Source organism: Candoia aspera, chromosome 12 (assembly GCF_035149785.1).
Source record: "Candoia aspera isolate rCanAsp1 chromosome 12, rCanAsp1.hap2, whole genome shotgun sequence".
Taxonomy (NCBI): Eukaryota; Metazoa; Chordata; class Lepidosauria; order Squamata; family Boidae; genus Candoia; species Candoia aspera.
In genome coordinates, this window is record NC_086164.1 from 18,191,721 (window position 1) to 18,215,416 (window position 23,696).

The window sequence follows — 23,696 nt, forward strand, 5'->3', positions numbered from 1 at the left end:
GTTGAATCGTTACACCAGTAAGAGAGGAGGGCTGAGCCAATGGAAAGGCATCATATACCTTTATTAAAATTGGGTGCATCTTGATTAACTATCTGCACGTGGGGCCTGGTCTCAGAGTGTGTGCTTCTCAGTGTTGGACCTCTTAGAATGCAGCTAGAGAAACCAATGACGTGGGAGGTTATGCAGGAAAAAAATAAACTCTTGTTTGCTACAAGGTCACATAATAGTTCAGAACCAGTAACTGAGGAAGTATGGAGTCCTTTGTGCTCTCTGAGCTTGCTTGCTTGCAGATGTTCCATTACCCAACGAGGTAGCATCATCAGTGTGAGTGTGGGGTTTGCTCCCTGCTTATATACAGTTTGTTTCATCTTGGTCAAGGTACTGTGTGTACTCAGCCACTGTGGCTCATAAGCCATAGTCTTAGGAGAGTGTTTCTCAGACTTGGCAAATTTAGGATGTGTGAATACTCTGGGAGTTGAAGTCCACACACATCTTCCAGGGGCCAAGGTTGGGAAACTCTGCCCTGGGAGGAAGACTTGAAGTTGAATCGGGCTTGATACAGCCTCCATGGGACCAGGCTGGGGGTGCTCATCAATCCCCCCCTCAAGGGGGCGCCCCCTCTGAAAGTGGCCCGGCTGAGCGGAGGAAGGGTCTGGAGACGCGCTCTGCCTCTTCCCGGGGCGTCCAGGCTGGCAGCTAAGCCGCTGGAGCTTAGCTTCACTTGGGTAGCGCCACTTGAAAACCCTGGGCAACCCAGACAGTTTCGGTGGCTTTTGGTAAACTAAGAATGAGCGTATGAAACCGCTCCATCTTTGAAAGGGACTTGTTTGGCGGACAGGCGTTCCTGTCCTGGGGCTTATTGTTCCATAAAGGTCTGTGTTGGTTTATTTGACACCTTCAGCCCCATGGTGTTCGCTCCTGTGAATGTCCTTAAACAAAAAGAAAGCAGGTGTGGAATTGCTAACAATTACTTTTTTAATTGCAGCAGCTTCTGCAAATCATCATCATCGTCAACATCATCATCTTCTTGATGCCTGGAAATAAGGAGGGATTTCCTGACAGTGAGAACCATCAAGCAGTGGAACAGCTTGCCGGAGTTGTGGGTGCTCCATCGTTGGAGGTTTTCAAGAAGAGATTGGACAACCCTTTGTCCGAGATGGTATGAGGACTCCTGCTTTGGGTTTAGGCAGGGGGGTGGACTAGAAGACCTCCAAGGTCCCTTCCCACCTTACGATTCTATGATGATGATCATCATCATCTAGGTGTTAGACCTTGAAAACTGCCTTCTGAACCAAAGCTATGTGGCTTCCTGCTATTTTAATTATTGCTGAAATGGGTTATAAATGTCCAGAACAGGTGAAATTTATTCCCCCAAGTTCCTTATTTTAAAAGCCTTTACATTTTATGATGAGTTCCTGTCCCATTAAAGGGTTGGGTTTGTGGCTTTCTGTCCTTTGGGGTGGTTCCATTTCCCCCTCTGACACTTTCTGTCTGAAAAGCTAAGAAGAAATGCCATCCACGCAATTCTGTGCAGGTCTCCTTCCAAGTATAACCTGAAGGCCGAATTTACACAACCTCGTTGGCAGAAATGGAACTGAGAGCTTGTGGTTCTCAGGATCCAACAGCTGTTTTGGCAGGTTGTGTGGATCAAACCATCACGTTAATCCTTCATAAAATGTTTGTTTGGACTTAGCATGCAATGTGAACAGCCCTATTTTATTTTGTTACTCAGGGGTATACATGTTGTGTGAATGGAGCTACTGAGTTCCCAAGAACTTGCTATCTTGCTAAAACACCTTGAGTAAATTTTGGACACTAAATTGATGGCAGCTTTAGTCCCTTTTGCAGCTTAGCTGCTGCTATTTCTTAAAAATAATATTTCACTTTCACAGATAAGAGACACCCCACCACCATTGTGAAGACAGCCTAAGCTGGCCTGAGAGATAACTAATCCTCTTTTTCATTTTTTAAATAGCCACCTTTGAACCCTTTGGGAAAGCTTCATATACAGTTTCTTCAGTTTCAGGAGCTATATTAGACTGGGAAAGATTCAATTAAAGCAACAGACTGAATTCCTACATCACAGCAAATCGTAGTTTATTTAGCTGTGATTTGCTAAATCAGCCAGAGGGCCTGGGTTTCATACATAATGCAATTCTGTAAGCCATCCTTTTCAAACCAAACCATATGGGTTGGGTTCATATTTATTTATCATATTTCTTTACTGCCCATCTCGTATGCAATGACATATAATGCAAAGCAAACCTAAATACACAATATTTTGATTAATTCATTAATTTACTTCTAGGTGTCAGCGGGAAAGCCTCCCAAAAGAATTTTAATCAACAAGGTTCGATGGTTCAAAGAAAAGGATTTATTTGTAACGTGTTTGCAAAGGCGGGTTCCTTCATATAAGAAGAAGGAACCCAGAACAAATCCAGCTCAAAGCTTTTATACCCTCTCTGCCGCCCCCTCCTTAGAGGGCTTGGCTTACAATCTTTCTAAAGTTTTTACCATCCCCCTTATTTCTGCCGTTGTGACCCGTGTTCGGCCTCATGAATTTGAGACATTTACCCTTTTTTACTTCACCTCCAGCTCACAATCCCCCCTGTTTCTTTCTGCCCACTTTGTCTCGAATTCAAGTAACATTGCTTGCTCATCTTTCCAAGAGATGCAACAATTCCTCCAACAATTCTTTAAGCTTTGAGTACATAAAGGAGCACACTGAATACAGCAACACATACACAGAAAAATACAAATTATTATAATTAGCAAAAGCTGTTTTACCCATCCAAACCCTGGTAACCAATTCCACAACCAATCCCAGTCACCCCTTTCACTGGATGAAATCCATTCTTTGTGATGTTGACTAATGGAATTCTCCATCTCTTTGATCGTGTGGGTGATATTGACCTGGTTATCTGATATATAAACACAACAATATTCGTGTAGGAGTGCACACACTCCTCCAGTAGCAGCCAATATGTGATCCAATGCTTCCCGATTTTGAAGGACTACATTCCTCATCTGCCCCACCTCCTGATTCAAAGCCTTAAAGTTTTTAATGGACGAGTTAAACATCTCTTCAGTACAATTGCTTAAAAGGAGAATATCTCTATAGTTTAGGCCTACTCCAAGGTTCGCCCATATTGCTCGTCCCACTGCTGTTCCCACTCCTCCACTTATGGGGTTCTGTACACTCCGCCTGTTTCTTACTCTGAGGTGCCTAGGAAGAAGATCCTGAGGTATAACTCACAAGTTTGGGGATACCTTTCCAATAGTACACGCTCCCTTCCAAGGTAACGGCAATCCCTTATAAGTCCTTGGGCCGCATAGGAACCAATATCCGGGTCCCAGGAACAAATACCCAGGGTTATTTTGCTGAGAGTCACCTTGTTGAACCCCTACCACACTAAAATTAGCCGCCCCTCTCATCATGCTAGCCACCATACAAGCAGGACTACTTTTATTATCTATCTTGCACAGGCCTATCTGATCCCAGTAGTTCTGACAAGAAGAATACCATCCCACATCGATCCCGTTGGTTTGATTAGAAGTGATACATAATGCTGCAGAGTTAACCTCTCGTCCCCCTATCATTCCAATTGTATTATTTTGCTTTCCATTCCAGGCATATAACTGGCTTTCATTAGCATCTTTCCACTCACTCTCACTTAAAGGGACAAAATCCCAACTTCCTCCTACTGACTCATGGGCTGGTATCTTCCCACATATCCAACAATTGGTTTTATTTAATAATCTTGCATGTTCCTCCACACACTTGATCCACCCATTCTCCTTCCATACTTCATAGGCAATACAAACAGACATGCTTAATACAATTGCACCACCAAGAAGGTATCTCATCGTTTCAAAGTCACTTTCAATGGCTGTCCTTCCACTGGGATGGCTTTCCACTGAGATGGTTCAGGGGCTGGTACCGCCTTCACTCGGCTGTAGTGCGTCCAACCTCCTTCTTTGGTACGGACTGCTGATTCCGTGGTTAACAGCACTTGGAAAGGCCCTTCCCAACTAGGCTGCAACTTTTCGTTTTTCCAGGTTTTTATCAGGACCCAACTACCAGCTTCGTGAGGATGTTGGCTGCCGATCAGCGGAGGTCTTTGCACCAACAGGCCCTGTTTGTGTAGAGAAGACAAAGAACACAAAAGTGCCCGCAAATATTTTCGAAGGAACATATCCCGGAATTCAGGAATGGGGTTTCCTATAGTTGCCAAATAGGGACGGCCCATTAACAGTTCAAAAGGAGACAACCCCACATCCTTCCTGGGACAGGTCCTCATCCGTAGGAGTGCTACTGGGAGATTTTTTGTCCATGGCAATCCATTCTCCAGCTGCAATTTGGTCAGATGCCTTTTCAGCTCCCCATTTGCTCTCTCTACTTTTCCGCTGGATTCCGGATGCCAAGGGGTGTGAAAATCCCATCTCGCCCCCACTGCCTCCATTACTCCTTGCAAAACCCTTTGGGTAAAATGTGTTCCTCTGTCAGAGTCAATACATTCCATCATCCCATATCTCGGGATTATTTGTTCCAACAGGGTCTTGACCATCATAGCTGCTGTGGCTTTCCTAGCAGGAAAAGCCTCGACCCATCCTGTCAGCTGATCCTTGATCACCAGCAGATATTTCCACCCCCCTTTTTCTGGTAACTCTGTATAGTCTATTTGTGCTCTCTGGAACGGCCAGGAGGCCAGTGGTCTGCCTCCTGCCTCTTTCTTTCTTGCTGCCTTTTTATTTACCTTCAAACATATTAAACATTTCCAACACACACTATGAGCAATTGTCCACATGTTCAAACTCCAATATGTTCCTTTTACAGCCTCAACCAGAGCATCAGTTCCCCAAAGCCCTCCTTCATGGACTTTCTCTAAAATCCCCCTCATAGTCACTGAGGATATTACTTCTACTCCATTTGCTGTCCTCCACCCCTTTTCCTTCTTTTCGCAACCCTCAGCTTCTAACTTCTCTCTTTCCTTCTCACTGGGCTCCCAGGCAGGCTCCTTAGGCTTCTCCAGTACTGGTATTAGAGCCATTTGAAGCTCTACCTGTCCAGCCGCCTCCTTTGCCCACTTATCTGCCCACCTATTTCCTACCACCTCCGGACTCTGGCCTTTCTGATGAGCAGGAACATACACCACTGCCACCCTTTGAGGCCGGGTTAATGCCTCCAAAGTCTGCTCCACCTGCTGAACCTGCTCCACCTGTTTCCCATCAGCTTTTATAAATCCTCTTTCTTGCCATATTTTACCAAAGGTATGGACCACTCCCCAGGCGTATCTCGAGTCCGTCCAAATAGTGACCTCCATTCCTTCGGCCAATTCCAGGGCTCTGGTCAGGGCAAAAAGTTCACACCTTTGTGCTGACCATGCAGGTGGTAAGGCTCCTTTCTCTACCACTTCTCCATTTCCTTCTACAATAGCAAAACCCGACTTTCTCTTTCCCTCCTCCACTTTACTTGATCCATCAATAAACCATCTTTCCCCTGTATTTAAAGGCACTTCTTCCAAATCAGCCCTAACCTTCATTTGTAAGTTGATCAAAGCCTGACAATCGTGTTCCTCTGGTTCCCACTCCTTTCTCTCTCCTACCAGGAACTCAGCGGGGTTCAAGTTCTTGTCCGTCCCTACCACAATCATAGGGTCCGTTCTCAACAGGATCTCATATTTCAAAATTCGACCCTCATTCATCCAAGTAGTAGTTAGCTGGCTTAATACAGAAGTTATCTGGTGAGGGGAATGCATTATAATTGCCCCTCCAAAAGTCAGCTTCTTACTTTCAACCACCAACACTGCAGCTGCCGCCACTCCCTGCACACAAGTGGGCCATCCCTGGACCACGGGGTCCAATTGCTTAAGAAAGCCACAGGTTGGAAACAACCTCCTCTCTTTTGGGCTAGGACCCCAATGGCGGTCCCAGCATTCACAGTAACATACAAATGAAAGGGCAATTTTAAATTTGGCAACGCTAACACCAGAGCCGAAGTCAGCACCCTTTTCAACGTTTTCCACTTTTCCTCATCAAGTTCGGTCCACTCAGTCTGATCTCCCTGGCTCTCAGTTAGCTTCCTATACAAGAATTGGGCTAACACTGAATACTGATCAATCCATAAACGGCAGTATCCTAACAACCCCAAAGCCCTTCTCACTTCGGTTTTATTCCGTGGAGGTTGTAAACTCATTATCCCTTTTATCCTTTCAGGGTCCAGGGACCTGATCCCCTGGGAAATATAATGTCCCAAATATTTCACCTTGTTTTCCACAAACTGCAACTTTTCTTTTGACACTTTCAATCCTTGCTCTTTTAACCAATTCAACAATTGAATCGATCTTTCGGTCACTTCAGCTTTCTTTTTCCCTGACAACAACAAGTCATCCACATACTGGAGCAATGTCACCCCGCCCTCAGTACTTCCTGTAAACTCCTGCAATTTTTCCTCCAACGCCTGCCCAAACAACAACGGACTCTCAGTATATCCCTGGGGCAACACTGTCTACCTCAACTGCTGGTTTCTCCCTGTCTCTGGGTCTTTCCATTCATAGGCAAAAAGTGGTCGACTGCCCTCATCAAGCGGGCAAGACCAAAAGGCATCTTTCAGATCTATAACAGTAAACCACTTATCCTCCACCAGTATCTGCCCCAGAATGGTGTAAGGGTCCGGGACAGTGGGAAAGCGGGGCACGACTATCTCATTAATTCTTCTCAAATCCTGCACCAACCGGTATTTCCCATCCTTCTTGGGCACCACCAAAATAGGAGAATTAAAAGGGGACATAGTTGGTTCCAACAGTCCCTGTTCCAAAAGAGTGTCTATCACTGGTTTTAGTCCCTCCCTTCCCTTTTTACTTAAGGGATACTGTGGGGTCCAAAGTTTAGTGACTCCTGGTTTAACCATGATTTGAATAGGAGGAATGTTCATTTGGCCTATTCCCCCATTCTCTGACCACACACCTGGATCTATCTGAGCCTCCTCCACTTCTGTTAAAAGGACACATTTGGGTATCCTCCTTCCTATTCCAAAGTTCAAACCCTAACACATGCAACAAATCCCTCCCCAACAAATTAATTCCTGCCTGGGGTAAATACAATACATCCATAAATACATGATCTTCACCCCTCTCCAATTTGACCCCCTTTAGCACTTCAGCCTGTTGCGGATTTCCACTAACTCCCACAATTCTGAGACTGTTTCCTTGGACCTTTTTTCTGCCAGGTACCAGCTCACAAAGCGAAGTCCGGCTAGCACCCGTGTCTACCAGGAACGTCCGTTCCTGGCGGTCAGGACCCACTAACAGTTTTACCAGTGGCTCTCCTTGGGTCCCTCTTGGAGAGCCGGAACCTCCCTAATTGTACAGGGCATAGGCCTTCGCCCCCCTTTCCTTGGCTTCATCGCAGAGAGGGCATCTCCGCACATAATGCCCTTCTTTGCCACATCGGAAACATTTACCTGCAAAGAGGTCACCATCATCCCTCTTCTCATCACCCCTCCTTCCCATATTTCTACTATCCCAATTCCTCCCAGACCCCCCCAAGTTACGTCTCTCGCCCCCCTTTCTGGGGTGACCCCTCTCTTCCCACCTTCTCTGATTCCCTTTGTCCATCTCATTTTTAGCCGTGGCCCGAACTGCGGCCATCATCATTTGAGTCCTTTGCCGTGTTTTTGTAGACTCCCGATTCACAAAGACCTGTTGGGCCACCCTTAACAATTCAGTAATTCCAGTGTCGGTCCACCCGTCGGTCTTCTGAATCTTCTTCTGAATGTCCGGCCAAGCCTTTGTCACGAACTGCATTTTTAACATGCTCTCGAAGGCCGGCAATTCAGGCGCAATGCCCGAGAATTTTGTCAGCCCTTCCCGCAGACGGTTGCAAAACTCACCCGGAGATTCCTCCTTCCCTTGAGTTATTTCAAAAGCCTTTGTCAAATTCTTGCCCTGTGGTATAGCTGTTTTTATTCCTTCCAGGATTATTGATTTCAAGTCCCTCATATGTTCTCGGTGAATTGCGTTGTTAATGTCCCACCCTGGGTCAGCTGCCGGGTATTTCACATCAGCTGCCACCACCTGGGGTCCCCCACCTCCTCGCCTTCCCCACACGGCCATGGCGCTTCGCCTGATCAGCTCCCTCTCCTCCGGGGTGAACAGGTGAGCCAAGATGAACATCAATTCCTGGTAGGTATAATCGGCGGGCCCCAGGAACAACTCCAACTGTTCCGCCACCCCATGAGCGTCCTCATGAAGTTTTGGAAGAGTTTTCTTTAAATCCCATAATTCTGCAGGTTTTATGGGTATGGCCACAAACACGGTGACCGGGGCTCCTTGGGCATCTAACCCATTTGGGACTTCTCTGACCAGGAAGGCCGGGACGGGTTCACCCGGTCTTCCTCCTAGAGGCAAATTCTCCAGGTCTTTGTGCAATTGAGCCAGTTCCCTTCATAAGCCCGGATAAGCCGGGGGAGCAGCAGGAGCCAGTGGTGCTGCTTGAGGAGGAGGTAGAGGAGGAGGAACTGGTACTGACGGCACATGTCTCGGAATCCAGTCCTCGTCACTACTATCTCCTTTACTCACAAAAATATTCACTGGCGGATCTGGCCCTTCCCAGGACACATGGTACCATACTTCTACGTAGGGAGCCTGGTCCGTGAGACCATGTCCCATCACATAGTTCTTTAATTGAGTGATCCAATATCCATCAGACATCCCGTTCGAGTCCCAGAAATAAGGGTGGTCAGGATCGACCAAGGGATATTTTGGCCACTGCTTCATACATAACCTTATCATCTTCACCTTTTCTAGTCCCTTAGTATACTTCTTTAGCCATGGCATGCTCCACTGACTAATTACCTGTCCCAGGGGCACATCCGGATCTGGCCCCCTCCCTGGTGCCCTTCCACCAGCTTCCAGTCTCCTAGGCAGTTTACTCTGTCCTTTCCCCATGGTCATCGTTCAAAACTACGTTTCCCACCTTTTAGCCCCTTGCTACCCCCACGGCGTATCTACTGGCGATACGCTCCGAATCCCTCCACTCGACCCTTGAACAGTCACTTACCTCTAGGCTGATCCTCGCCAGGATCCTCGACTGGGTTACCCACACCCCGGCCCCTCTGCCGGGTGTCACCTCACGTTTTCTCTGAACCGTCTCGTTAGGTCAGAGCCCTGGGAGTCGATCGAGGAAGACTGGGCGGAGTCACTTCATCAACGGGAAGTGGTGGCCACTTACCTCGCCCAGGTCCTACCAGACCGACGTCTCACTGAGGGCTCCTGGCTGGCTCCCCAAAATTGTCAGCGGGAAAGCCTCCCAAAAGAATTTCAATCAACAAGGTTCGATGGTTCAAAGAAAAGGATTTATTTGTAACGTGTTTGCAAAGGCAGGTTCCTTCGTATAAGAAGAAGGAACCCAGAACAAATCCAGCTCAAAGCTTTTATACCCTCTCTGCCGCCCCCTCCTTAGAGGGCTTGGCTTACAATCTTTCTAAAGTTTTTACCATCCCCCTTATTTCTGCCGTTGTGACCCATGTTCGGCCTCATGAATTCGAAACATTTACCCTTTTTTACTTCACCTCCAGCTCACATAGGGTTGTATCCAACTCTGGTCAATAAAAATTATGGCTGAAGGCTGGATCAGGCAGTCAGAAAAATATCCTGGGAAACTTCCATTTCATTGCCAAAAACCCCTGCATCGAGGTGTCTGTGGAATAGCTCAATCTGAAAGAGATTTTATTTGGCTGCTGGGGGTTGATCAAGCTAAGCAGGGTCTGCCCAGAGTTGCTGGGAGTTGGGTGGCATATAAATCTAATAAATTATTGTTTTTATTATTTCGATGGTAGACACACCGAGAAGTCCAGAATTCAGAAGATGGCAATAGTAAGCAGTTTCCATATTGTGCCATAAAAACTAGATGGGTGAACCCATGGCATTACAAATTTAACTTGAAGTCAGCTTGATTTTAAAACCTGTGAACCAGCCAACGAAAGGCACCTTTTGCATGGAATTCTTGAGTATATCTAGTTCCTTTCATAGCAAAAGAGGGAAATTGGAACAGAATGAATTACCAATTATGGAATACTCACTCAACTCTAATAGCAAGCAAATCAAAATTGTTTGACCAGAGTTCACTATTTATATTCCTCATCTCCACTGAAAGTAAACTGAGTACTGGGAGATTTCTGGAGCCTTTATCCTTAGCTCCTGTTAAAAATATCAAGTTTAAAAAGAAATGCATTTGTCTGAGTGTTTCCTTAGTTATTATCTCCCTTCAGCTTTCAGGTTCAGCAAGCAAGGCCTTAATTAGAGGAGAAAAATCAAGATTTCTGCAACTCAGGCCACAGGGTCTTAGCAAAGCAGGAAGCAAAATTAATCCCCCAAATAAAACTTTTTCGTTAACTGATTTTTCCCCGGTTCACAAAACATTCTTAGGCAAAACATGGCTTGGTTGCTAATGGCTTAGTTGTATTCTACAAATCATGATTAAAGGAACAATGACATAGCAGGTGAACCTAACCATTTTATTTTTTCTTTTGTTTGGTTTTGTGACTCTAAATCAGTGTTTCTCAACCTTGGCAGCTTGAAGATGTGTGGACTTCAACTCCCAGAATTCCCCAGCCAATGAATTGCCCCCAAAGTCCGGGCATTCAGTGGGACTATTTAAAGACCTGGTTCCCACACAGTGCTGAACTATGGTTGATCTAAACCACAGTTGGCTGGCTAACAAGTTCATGACTTGTGTAACAGCTTGCAGTGAGTCATGGCTTGGCCTGGACTGAGGCCGGTGGGCGGGGGTTGGGAAGGAGCTCGACTGGGACCAGGGAGACCCAAAGCCAAGTCTACCGCGCAGGGCTGCTGCGGGGGGCGTGGAGTGGGCATGGCGAGGGGGCAGCAATGCTGTGTATCTCTCGGGGGGGGGGGAGCCTAACGAATCAGTCTAGGGGGGCCCCAATGCATTTCGTTCTCCCTCCGGCAGGAGGCGGCCGAGAGCTCCCAGCGCCGGCTCGCACGAGCCCCCCGCCGGGGAAGGGCAGCTACCCTCACGCAAGATGGCGCCCGCAGCGCCGCTCCCCCGAAGTCTCGCGATGCTTCGCGGGATCCGGACGGGGAAGAGGCCGGGCGGCTTCGGCGATGGAGCACATCACGACGCCCAAGGTGAGGCGGGGGAGGGGGGGTCGGAATGCCGCCCCCCGGCCTGGGTAGGGCCTCTGGGCATGTGCAGAGCGCCTGCCCGCTGGCCCCACCCCTCCCGGGCGGTGGCGTCCCCGCAGGCTGCGTCCCCACGTGCTCAGCGGGGCTGGGTTCGCCCGGGGGCGTCCCGGGAAGCGAGCCCGACCGGCCGGGGGAGTGGGCCACCCCGTGGGGGCGTCGGGGGGGTTCCCACGTGGGGCTGGCCGACGACACGCGTTTCCTGAGCTCGCCCGACACGTGTCATGCGCCGAGGATGGAATCCCCCCGGGGTTGTGTGAATGCAGGGACGGGGGCGTGGCCGAGCGGGGTTGCTGACTGGTTTACTTACTGGATCAGTTTCTAGAGCTGCCCGTCTTGCAGTGGCGACTCAGGGCGGCGAACGGAGCCCGGCCCACCTCGCAGGGTTGTTGTGAGGGGAAATGGGAGGCACTGCCTTGAGTTTTTTATGCATATTCTACATTTTTCTACTTATATTTATTATATATAAGGTTATTTATATATCTCTCTCTATATATAAATAACGTTTTATAAATATATTTATGATAATTTTTATAAACATATTTATACATCGTCATGACCCGGAAAATGTCTACGGACAACGCCGGCTCTAAGGCTTAGAAACGGAGATGAGCACCGCCCCCTAGAGTCGGACACGACTGGACTTTACGTCAAGGGAAACCTTTACCTTTACCTATGTTATATACTGTATATATTTATTAAAAAGAGGGATAAAAATCTAATTATAATTACTAGCAGTTCGAAAACATGCAAATGTGAGTAGATTAATAGGTAACGCTTCAGCGGGCAGGTAACGGCGTTCCGTGTAGTCATGCCGGCCATGTGACCGCGGAGGAAGTGTCTACGGACAAACGCCGGCTCTTCGACTTGAAATGGAGATGAGCACCGCCCCCTAGAGTTGGACACGGCTGGACTTAATGTCAAGGGAAACCTTTACCTTTACCTTTACCTTTACCTTATAATTTTTTATTATTAAAGCCAACCAAAGTAAAAACAATTTATAAGAACAGCGACAACACTGTAGTAGTGGAGTGGCATCTGAGGACCACCCATCCCAGGGGTTAAGCTGGTGGTACCAACCCAGCAGGGTAAGGCCAGTGGCGCATCCGAAGGCAGGACCCCCTGCTTCAGTCGGCTGGGAGTTGCGTTGTGTGTGGATCATGGGTACACCGGTCCAGCATCTCCGGAGGGCGCCCAGTTGGGGAAGGGGTTTGCAGGGCACATTGCGCCCAAGCTGCTTGGAGAAGGCAGGTGGGTTCCCGCCCTTTGAGATGATTTCCAGCCCCTGTTCTTACGACCGGCTGAATCACACACTCCGTTTTAACCGAGCGGGTTTGTGGAAACCAGCCAGTGTGCTCTTGGGATGGTTCAAGCACATTAACGGAACAAATTTGTTCTGCTAATTGGGGGTAAGTATGTCAGGCCAACAGAGCCCATCCAAAGTAGAGGCTGAGCTGGGTTTTGGACCCTGGGATAAAGGGTAAATTTCATGTAGTGAGACCAGAGGATCTCTGAACATGCATAGAGTGCATTTTCTTAGGTTACCTCTGGCTTTACTGCTGCCTCTAAGTAGAAGTGGCGAGCCAGAACAGAAGCATTGCTCCTCCACCGTTGTGATTTCACTCTGTTTATTTAAGTATATGTCAAATTTATATAAACAAATCATTTCCTTCTCAAGACCCAAAACTGGACCTTTGTATTTTCAAGTCCCCCTTTTAAACTTAGAAAGAAATACTTAAATTCTTGTACTTTTGGCTTAATCTCACTGTAACCTTTTTACATCCAACGTTGTTCTTATTACTTTATTTTACAATCTTACTATTTTACTGTTATTTTATGGCATTTTATGGTACGTTATATGTAATGACCTGTGGTTACAACCATTCTCTGCAAGGAGGGTAGATATTCTTAGCCATCCAGGTTATTGCTTTGAGTGGCTGGCCAAGTGAGTAACCCAGAGAGTGGTTGCAGGAATAAAAATGTTCCCGTTTAATGTGCCGCAGAAAAGCTTTGTAACTCCTAGAAAAGCCTCTGTTGAGGTTTCTGAACTGCCTAAAAGGACCGGGGAAGATAATTGGTTTATTTTATGAGGCCATAACCTTGTTTTCAGGGACATTTGGAAACAGCGGGCCCTCCAAAGGGTCCAGAGCAGCCTCTCTCAACTTTTTGACCCCAGAGGAGCCCTTGAAATATTTTCCAGGCCTCGGGGAACCCCAGCACATTCAGGCTCAAATAGAGGCCAGAAGTTACCAAATTATTGTATTTGTTTCATGCCTGTATATATGCATTAGTGGTGTTTTTAAACTGAAAATAAAGAATGAAACTTACCTCTTTAATGTGAAGTTGCCTGAATTTGAAATAATTTTTTAAATAAATAAACCCTGGTTGAGAAACCCTGGTCCGGAGGCATATAAAGTTGCAGGGCATCCTGCTTCCTACCTACTTTAGATGCAGTTCATAGTGAGAAAGTTGCTTCACAATTGTTCCTGGTGCTGAATGTCTGGTGTGGACATGGCAGACTGAGCAGCTGTGCCTGCAGGCTTAGTGGGTGGAACTGACAAGGCAGCAATTTTTTTCGGGCTCAGGCAGGTTTTCCTGAAGCCCAGAAATGTTCTCTGGATAAAGGAAAACACCTGGAATTACCCCATCTGTCCTCCAGGCAGCTGCTTGCAGCCAGAAGATCGCAAACAGTGTTTCGCGTTTGGCTGTTAACAGCTAACTGGGAGGCTGCAACGTCACCATTTTCCAAGCTGTGCTGTAGCCTTAAAGGGACACTAAGATTGGCCACCCCATTTCTAAATCACCAAATATATATATATATATAAAGTATGCATACCCTAAGAGAGATTTTCTACAGCAAGGAGAAACTGGCTGTCTTGGTGCTTATTATTTTGGGGGGTTACTTTTAAAAAAATTCTTTTTAAGTTTTGGAATTCATTTTCCTTCCAATTATAAAGGAGGATTGAGAGTAAACAATTGTTTTCCTGTTATTATTTTTGTACTAAATTTGAAGATATTAGCATTTTCCTACACATTGAATCGGCTGATTTGAACCTTCAGCTTTCTGTTCTCACTTTCCCTTGAGAACTGTCTGCTATCTCACTCTCACTTTGTGTAAACACTTTCCGGAACTCTTCCAGAGCTTCGACTTTAGCTGGTCAAGCTCCTGGGGGGCGCCATAATCGACTGCTTGAGACATGGAGGGCCTTGAACAGACTTTCTGTGACTTCCATCAAGATTTTAAGCAGATTCTTTCTGATTCCTACCAAGTTTTTACGCAAGGCATTCAGGACATTGCAGAAAATATGAGGTCTAAAATGTGTCATCTGGTTGGGGATGTTGGGGATGAAACTGAGGAATTTAACAGCGACAGAAATGTCTCTTCTAAGAATGAGATTGGGGTTTCTGTTGAGATGCTAGATGAAGGTTGGGTAGTGGAGTTGGAGGAATTTAACGGAGAGAGGGATCTGCAAGCAATAAGTAAAATTGACTTTTTGGTGAAATGCCATGAAAAAGAAGGGGTCATTATGTATGGGATGTTTTCTGAAGAGAAGTTGGAATTTTTGAGGGGGGCAGTTGGGCTGTTTGATATTTTCAAGAGAAAAGCTCTGTGCACATTGTGGGGATATGTAAATGCTTTGGTTTATTTTGAAGTGGGATAAGGGTTAAAGAATGTTTATCTGGATGACTTTTAGGGTTTGACTGATGTTTGTTTTTAAGGATGTGGATTAAGGTTATTAGTGTATTAAAAATGTTTATTTGGATGGTTCTAAGAATTTGATTTAAGGTCATTGTTTCAAATTGCTTTTCTTTTTGGGGTTTATTAAGATTAAGATTATTAAAACTTGTAATATTTAGTATAATGGCAGACAATTCATGTGCTTTTTACTTTGATTTTTATTATAGTAGACAGAAATGTATAGAAAGTAGTAGGAAGGGAATAATTTAAGTGTTATTTTGGGGGGGGAGTTGTGTAGGAGGTTTATATATATTTTTTTCTTTATTTTAATATAAGGGGAGGGAGTGACTATACTTAGTGATTTTTATAATGTGCTAAAGGGAAATGATTTATAGAAATGTGATTTTGGTTTAATATAGAGTAAGAGATTGATTATGGAAAATTTTTGTATATCCTTGCTGTTAGAAGTTGGAAGTCACATCTTTAATGTTGAAAAAAATTTTCTCTTGTGTTTTCACACCATTTTAGTTTTTCTTCTCTTTTTCTTTCTTTCTTTCTTTCTTTCTTTCTTTTTTGTAGTTTTTGGTTTTTTCATAGCTTTTATCTTTGTCTTGAAACTTAATAAAATTCATAATAAAAAAAAATTGTTCCTGGTGCTGCTGCTGGGCTCAGAGCACTGGGGGCCTTGGATTCTGCAGCTGCACCTCAAGTTTACTTCCCCCAGACCCATTTCCTCTAATTATTAAAGTTAAACCGCTGAGCTGTCGATCGGAAGGTCGGCGGTTCGAAACCGCGCGGCGGGGTGAGCTCCCATTGCTCGTCCCAGCTCCTGCACACCAAGCAGTTCGAAAACATGCAAATGTGAGTAGATTAATTGGTACCGCTTCGGCGGGAAGGTAACGGCGTTCCGTGAGTCATGCTGGCCACATGACCCGGAAGTGTCCTATGGACAACGGCGGCTCCAAGGCTTTGAAACGGAGATGAGCACCGCCCCCTAGAGTCGGACACGACTGGACTTTACGTCGAGGGAAACCTTTACCTTTACCTATCTTTGTCTTGAAACTTAATAAAATTCATAATAAAAAAAAATTGTTCCTGGTGCTGCTGCTGGGCTCAGAGCGCTGGGGGCCTTGGATTCTGCAGCTGCACCTCAAGTTTACTTCCCCCAGACCCATTTCCTCTAATTATTCCCACACCCTCCAATTTCCGTAGGTTGAGAAAATGGGAAGAACCCAGCCTTTCAAGCCCCGTCCTCCAACCTGTTTCCTTTTGATGTAAAGGAAGTTGCAGGAAAGCTGGTTACTTATTTCCCTTTTTGTAACAACAGTGCCTGGAAATGTAGAAATCTAGCTGTCAGAGCTCTGAGTTTGTGGTGACTCTCTTGTTACACAGTGATAAATCTTGTGACGCTTCTGAAAAATGCAAGATGGCAGGAGGGTGGGATGGCTTATCAGTGACCTGAAATAAAGACAGATGCATATTTTAAAAACAGACAGGATACCTGTGTTATGAGCTTGGCTGGAAAAGCTGCCCTGTGTGTCTCAGCTAGCCCCTAGGTCTTTTTTCCCTAGCGCAGAGAAAAGTTACAGAGCGGTTATTTCAAGCAACCTCCTGACGCAGCTTGATGGTCAGTTTTCAGCAATCCTGGCTTGTGGGAGATGCCAGGGTTGCAGAAAGAAGACTTAAGGGCCCATGGTCTCCAGGGAACAGGCAGCCCCCATATGACCTGTGATGCTGACCTGCTGAACGGTAATCATGCATTAGTTCAAGGTTACCTCATTACGTAGCTTCAGAAGTATTGCGCTGGTGGGGCTCAGAAATCTCAGCAGCAGCAGCTTAAATCCCGTTTTCTTTGGGGAGCTGGCTCTGCTGAAATTGAATTGCTCAGTGGTGCAGCTTGGCAAGATTTCCTCTGGAAAGAGGCAATGTTGAAAGTTCCCGCGCTTCTGCTGAAGATTTAGGGGCATTCATGCATTCAGCGGTACTGGGAATATTTGGACGGAGGGTCTTTGCCAGAGACAAATGGAATGGCAGAACAGGAATAATTAACTGGATCAGGATTAAGGGCCCTGTCTGAATTAGGCACTGGAGCTAATTAGAGGAGAGGGCCCTGAAAATAGAGCTACAGGACCAACAGCAGGATAAAGAACTAGGGGCCAGCTGAATGGGATTCCCCTTGTGATTGTTTTCTTACATGCTTGGTTGCCATTTTATATTTAGTATTTATGTAGTGTACTAGACAAACCGTGACCTGCTGGGTCATCATTTCAGAGATATTTCCTTGCCAGATTCCCCAATGCCTTCAACAAGGGCAGAGCTCCTAATGTTCTGCCTTCCCTGGAAAAGTTCTTAAAACTTAGGGAGACATGCAGAGAGGTATCTGCCTTGAAAATAGCCCATGTCGTTCAGACTGAACTGTATAGCCCAGTCAAACATCAGGAGTTGACCACAGGAAACGTTTTACGACATTTTGTATTATGCCATAAAATGTTCTATGATCATTTGTATGTCATAAAATTTGCCAAATTTCAATTCCACAGGAGTCATGGGTCCTGGATTTTGGACGCATTCTGTCAGTTAGCCCATTGGAGGTACCTTGGTTCAAAAATGGTTGGCCTGTGGTGCACCATTTCGCCCAGTTAAAGGTTACAAAGTATCAAACAGACACGAGAATTTTCGTAGTATATAGATTGTTCATTATTTTTTTTCCCTTTGATTATTCTTTGTTTTTATGCTGAATGCTGTCCAGAGTCACACTGGCCTTATAAACCTTCTAAATAATTAAAAAAAATAGCCCAAGGGAAAAAACTCAGCCCAGGTTGATCCCTGCATCTCTGATTAAAAAGGTCTCTTCTACAGGGCTAGTTAGGGATGACGTCTGGTGGGGGTTGGAGAGGAGCAACTGATGGATAACGTTCAACCCGTTTAGACGTGAAACCTCTCTTTAGCCTAAACATTTGTGGAATCACCATTTAATTTTGACCCTGTATTAATCTTTCTGCGGTGTTGCCTATTTAAGTCTGGCTGGGCTCAGAAAGCAAATTCTGATGTCAGCTAAAGAGGCCACGGTTGAGACGGATGAGCTACTGCATTCAGGACCAGTTGATGATTCCAAAGTGCTCTCTGCGGGCACTGCAAAAGAGGGTCACATTGGGGAAACAGGTCACCTGGTGAGCAGGCTGTCTAAATGGAATTGAACACAGCAAGTAACTGCACCTAGCCAGTTTGGGCTGATCTCAATTTTAAAGAAAGGCTTAGCAGAGCCAGATCTAGTTATAGTTGGATGGAGCACCACCAGGAAATTCTCAGGCTGTGGGGAACAGTGGAAACCATTACTTTGGTGTTGCTGAGAGAATTACATGGGTGGGTCCATGAAACCATGAGAAGCTGAGCTCAACTCAAAGAAGACTTCATGTTTTAATTGGAGCTTGGCATATCTGGGAGAAAGTTAAGTTTTTATCTTACTGCTCCCGACCTTGGGGTTTTCAGTGAGTGGAAGTTAACCCGCTCCCAACACTTCTGATAAAACCAAATCAATATAAGGCAGTTGCGCTCATTTAACATTGTTTTCAGGATGTTAACCTCTCATCTTAATATCACCTTGTGCAATATTCTTAGCGCCTTTGTTTATTGCAAATAGTAATGGTAGACTAAAGTAGACGTATGGGAAGTCCTTAATGAAAAAGTGACTTGTTTGTTTCCCTGGATGTTCTTCAGTCTTTTCCCCAAATCGGTTGTGGACCCAAGAAGAAAAATTGAACAAGCAGTAGATGTTGAAAATAGTAGGCAAGTTACGAATCACTCTTTGCTAGACTGAAATTTGTTTTGCTTGAAGAGTCACACTTCCTGAGTGTGTGTGTGTGTGTAAAAGTATATTACGTATATCCCCTAAATGATGGGATATGGGAAATAGAATGTTGGCTTGCAAGATAGTCTCTAGATTACAGGTAGTCCTCACCTGACCATCTGTTTAGTGACGGTTCGGACATACAAAGGTGCTGAAAAACTGACTTGCAGCAGTTTTTGTGTCATGATGTCAGTATTGTGATGAAATTGTGGCTTGCTTCAGATGCCTTGGGCAGCATGGGAACCTTGCACTCACAAAAGAAGTGGCAGATGTTATTGGAGTTTTATGTCATCCTGGCACTGACCTTTACGTCTGCATACATGCTGGATTCTTTTCCTGTTTTTCACCTTTATCACAGTCTTCACATTTGTTAGGAAGTACTGGTTAGACCTGAGACCTTGATAGGATGTGTATTTGGTTGAAAGCACTGTCCCAGCTCCAAAAAAATGTGAGGCAACTGACTTGCCTCACATTTATGACCGTCGCAGCATCCCCACAGCCACATGATCACAATTTGGGCACTTGGCAACCAGTTCGCGTTTACGACCGTCACAGTGTCCTGTGGTCACATGATCCCCATTTCTGACCTTTCCAGCCAGCTTCCAACAAGCAAAATGAATGGGGAACCGCGTGATCTACTTAATGACCCCATGGTTCGTTTAATGACTGGTGATTCGCTTAATGACCACTGCAAAAAGGCCTTAAAATCAGGTCAGTTTCACTTAATGACTGCTTTGCTTAGCAACCAAAATTCTGGTCCCAATTGTGGTTGTTAAGTGAGGACTACCTGTAGAAATCTTACCTCATCACAGATAACATGCGTGGTATGGAATAAAACTGGGCTTGAGTTGTGGTTGTGACACATTGGCAAAAATATGTCAAAAATTCTTACTGCTGGTAGGGAATGCTGCATGCAGCATATTTATTTATTAAATTTAGAGGCTCTCTGACTCCAAACAGCTCTTTTTACACTTTAAAAAGCAAAGAGCAATGAAATAAAAGGTTAGAGCATGTGCGTCTGGAAGAAACGAACACCACACACCAAGGAAAGCTGACCAGGGCTCTGCTGCCACTGGGCCCCAAGGCCTGGGAAAACAGCCTGGTTTTCAAGGACTTTCAGAACCTCCTTAGGGTGTGAACCTCATAAATCTCTAGGGAATGAACTATTCCAGAGGGCAGATGAAACAGCAGAGAAGGTGTGTTTCCTCGGTCCTGATAGATGACCTTGTTTAATCGAAGGGACCTGGCACGTGCCCACTTTGCCCAACCTTATAGGATGGGCAGAAACTAGCATAGTCTTGGCCAGTAACCTAGTCCATACCTTCTCTATCTTGCTAGTAAGCATTTTGTGGAAACCTCAGTTGACCAACGCCAAGCCGATGTCACTATCTATAGGCCATCTGCGACTTGGAATGTTGCAGGAATAAATGGTAAAGAGTATCAGTTAACAAATGAACTAAAGAGAGCAACATAAATAAGTTGTGTGTCTGTGAAACTGAGAAATGGGAAGGTTGCAATAGATCCGAATGAAGGTGGCCTGATCTGCAGAGTTGATGGATATGTACAAGGAAATGAAAGTGTGGGCTTAATTATGAATGAAATGGCTAAAATGTATGCCAGAAGGTATGAGTTGGTATCACATTTTTTGTGGAGGGTGCTTATGAAAATAGGAATCCATACGTTTGCGGTAGTTACACTCCAGTGAATATTGATAATGGGACAAGCCAATGATTGCTGTCAAAAATGAGAAAAAGAATATAATGTCTACAGAGGGAGAACCTTTGGTTGCAAGGAATGTAGTTGATGAGAGTAAAGTATAATTAAAATTAAATGGGGCGGAGAAAATGCAGCACGATATTGATGAAAATAAAAAAAAAATGGAAGTGGGTTGAAGAGGGCTCAATAAGAAGCTGGGAGCAGAGTGGTTGGCATTAAAATAGAGGTGGTTACGTGATTTGGTGTAAAATGTTGGAAGGAGTATTTTAGATATTTGTATGGGAAAGGTATTGCTGTGTCAGGTGGCAGAGAAGTGAATGGCTGTGTTTTAGAGTGTGCTTCTGCCCGTTTTATTATATGGGCATAAGAGTTGGGCATGTCAGGAAAAACAAAAATAAGCTGAATGCACTGAAGAAGCGTGTGTAGGAGAACACGAAGAGGGGAGGTCAAGAACGATTGGGTGCTGAATGAACGTGGAGTGAACCCAGTATATGGAGTGCCCAGTACAGTATGAAAGAAGGTGTTGAATCGCACAGAGAGAACGAGTGAGGATTAATTGCAAAACAATTATTGGAAGGAAGAGTGATTGAGCTGAGCTGTGAGGTTATTCTGCCATGCTTCATCTATCACAGGGGCTGGCTTACCTGAGTTTTTATAATCATTTTAGAAACCTGTACAGCAGTTTCTGAAACATTAGGCAATAGCTTTATTATTTCTCCATTTGCTTTCCCAAGTAGGTTTGGAGCGTGTCTGTGAAATGGTGCAGGGCCCTGTCTGTGCTTTTGTGCAGGGTCCTCTGTTCCATTCACCAAGAAGCATTTAGCATCTGGGATGACTTTTTTCGTTCCTTTGCTTCCTCCGTACCTGGCCAAGTCTTGGGTTTCCCTACATATGCCTGCCTTTTATTTCTTAGTGACCTTACCTGGTCATGCTCACCTGTTGAATTAACTGTTCTTACGAGGAATGGTTAAGAGACCTAGGTATGTTTAGCCTGCAGGTGAGAAGGTTGCGAGGGGACAGGGTAGCCCTCTTCAAATATCTGAAGGGCTGTCACATCATGGAGGGTCCAGACTTACTCTCCCTTGTCCCAGAGGGTCGGACTAGAACTAGTAGGGTGAAACTTCAAGGACGTAGATACAGTTTTGACATGAGGAAGAATCTCTTGGCAATAAGAGCTGACACTCAGTGGAATGGGTTACTGCATAGAGTGGTTGCTTCCCCTTCACTGGAGATTTCCAAATGGAGGCTGGATTGTCATCTCTCAGGGATGGTATAGTGAACCCTGCAGTGTGTTGGGCTTGATGACCTCCTAGCTCACTTCCAACTCTTTGATTCTAAGATTTGCCATGGAAGGATTACCCTGCCCAATCCAATGGATACGTCCTGAGGTCATCTAATGAGCCCCCAGCAAATCAAAGATTTCCTCACCCATAATTCCTCCTTTCAGCCCCTGTATTCGTTACCCTTTCAAGTTCAGAGGGTATTGGCTAGATGCTGTGCCATTTTTTTTCCTCCCAAATCTTCTGTTGAATATTGGAGCATAAGAAGAAAATATATCATTTAGCCCAGCGTTTCTCAAACTTGGCTGCTTTCAGATGTGTGGACTTCAAATCCCGGAATTCTGGCAGGGGAATTCTGGGAGTTGAAGTCCACACATCTTAAAGTGGCCAAGTTTGAGAGACGCTGACTTAGCCTGATGGTAGTGTTGATGATGACTGGTTAGGTTTGTATCCTACTTTTCCTCTAGGGACTCAAGTTGGCACATAATGTTCTCCTCACCGGTTCTTCCACAGCAGTAACCTTGCAAGGTAGATTGAATTGAGAAAGTTCTCCAGGAGGCCTCTGTGCCTGAGGGGGATACGAACCTGGGTCTTGTCATTCCAAGCCCAACACCTTAACCATTGTTCCAGGCAAATGAGCAATAAACTGGACATTCAGAGTCAGGGTACTGCAACTTTAGGCATTTTGCAGCTGCTGTGTCCTTGCAGCACACACATTTCCTTCTGCTTTCCTATTTTGATCTGGCAGGAAAACTTGTGAATTTTGTCATTCATCCTCAGGTTATTCTGCATTTTGTAGGCCTGGTCTTTTTATACACAGAACAAACGGTTACAACTGTGCCTGTTCTCCATTTGGCAAAGCCCGCCTTGCAAAAAAAATCTGAAATAGCCTTTTAGAAAGTTTATAGGTGAAAAGTCCAGACCTGGAAAATTGTAAGGCAAATGGGGAAAATGTTTTTGTGGTCTTCTCTGGCAGAGGGAAATCTGGAAATGGAAGGACCGAAGGTGAGTGGTACCCACTACTTTCCTACCTAGCAGGCATATTTAGAATTAGGACAGTATTGTGGGTGTCACTGCAAAATGGCTGGTTTTGTGTCTGGTCATACAACATGCTAAGTAATATGGGCTTAGACCTAGGGATAGATAACACGGTTGTTTTGATAGTTGCTTAATCAAAAATCTGAGCAGAGATGGGCCTGTGCTCCAAAATATATTTGAAACAAATTTTCAGAAAACTGGTTCCCAAATGTTTTTCACAGCCAGTTACCTGGTGGAAGTCTCCTGACACCTGTGTCCCTCAGCCTCTCAACTGTCAACATGCCTGCATTATTCCCAGGGCCTCTGGGCTTAGAAACAGGCAGCAGCAGAAGACTTGTTTCTCTCGGTGTTAGCAGAGGATCAGGGGCAGGTACGCTTGAAAGCCATGCACTGTCCTTCAACCACCATCTTCATTTTGAGAACACCTCTGGATCTGGGTGGAGCTGGGGCACTTGATGGGAAGGACAGTCCTACCTGGAAGGCTAGATGAACAACTGGGTCCTGAGTGCCACGTATGGATAAACAAGAGTTGAAAAAATAACTAGAGGGCAGAAGGCTTCATTGACACCATGGCTGGTGTCCAGCAGGAAGGTTACAGGGTAGGTTCAGTCTTAAAAAATATTTATTGGACAATCGGTTGCAAAATTGGTGACAGCAGGGAAAGATGGTTCTGCTGTTGTCAGTGCCATGGCCTTTTTAAAAATGTGTATTCGTTGCAAGTTTTGTTTCTTAAACTTCAGCTTTTTCCTTTCCAAACAGGTTTCCATGAGAAAGAAGCAGGAGGAGGGAGGCCCTTTTTCCAGTGGTCCTAATCAACTTAGCAAAGCCATTGGTGGCTATCAGAGTTAGTGGGAATGTCCCCTAGACTTTAGGATTCTTGAATCTATGTTGCTTCCTGCAGGGATGGGAATCCTGTGCCCCGCCAAATCTTG

General features: G+C 45.3%; 1 protein-coding gene across 1 annotated transcript in view; it reads left to right on the forward strand.

The window, feature by feature from the left end:
* Positions 1–11,089: 11,089 nt before the first annotated feature.
* MTMR8 (myotubularin related protein 8) overlaps positions 11,090–23,696 on the forward strand; it is a 39,596-nt gene continuing 26,989 nt past the window's right edge. The window contains exon 1 of the mRNA XM_063313349.1: positions 11,090–11,150. Within this exon, the coding sequence (XP_063169419.1) occupies positions 11,127–11,150 (24 nt within the window). The 5' untranslated portion in view covers positions 11,090–11,126. The remainder of the gene's footprint in view (positions 11,151–23,696) is intronic.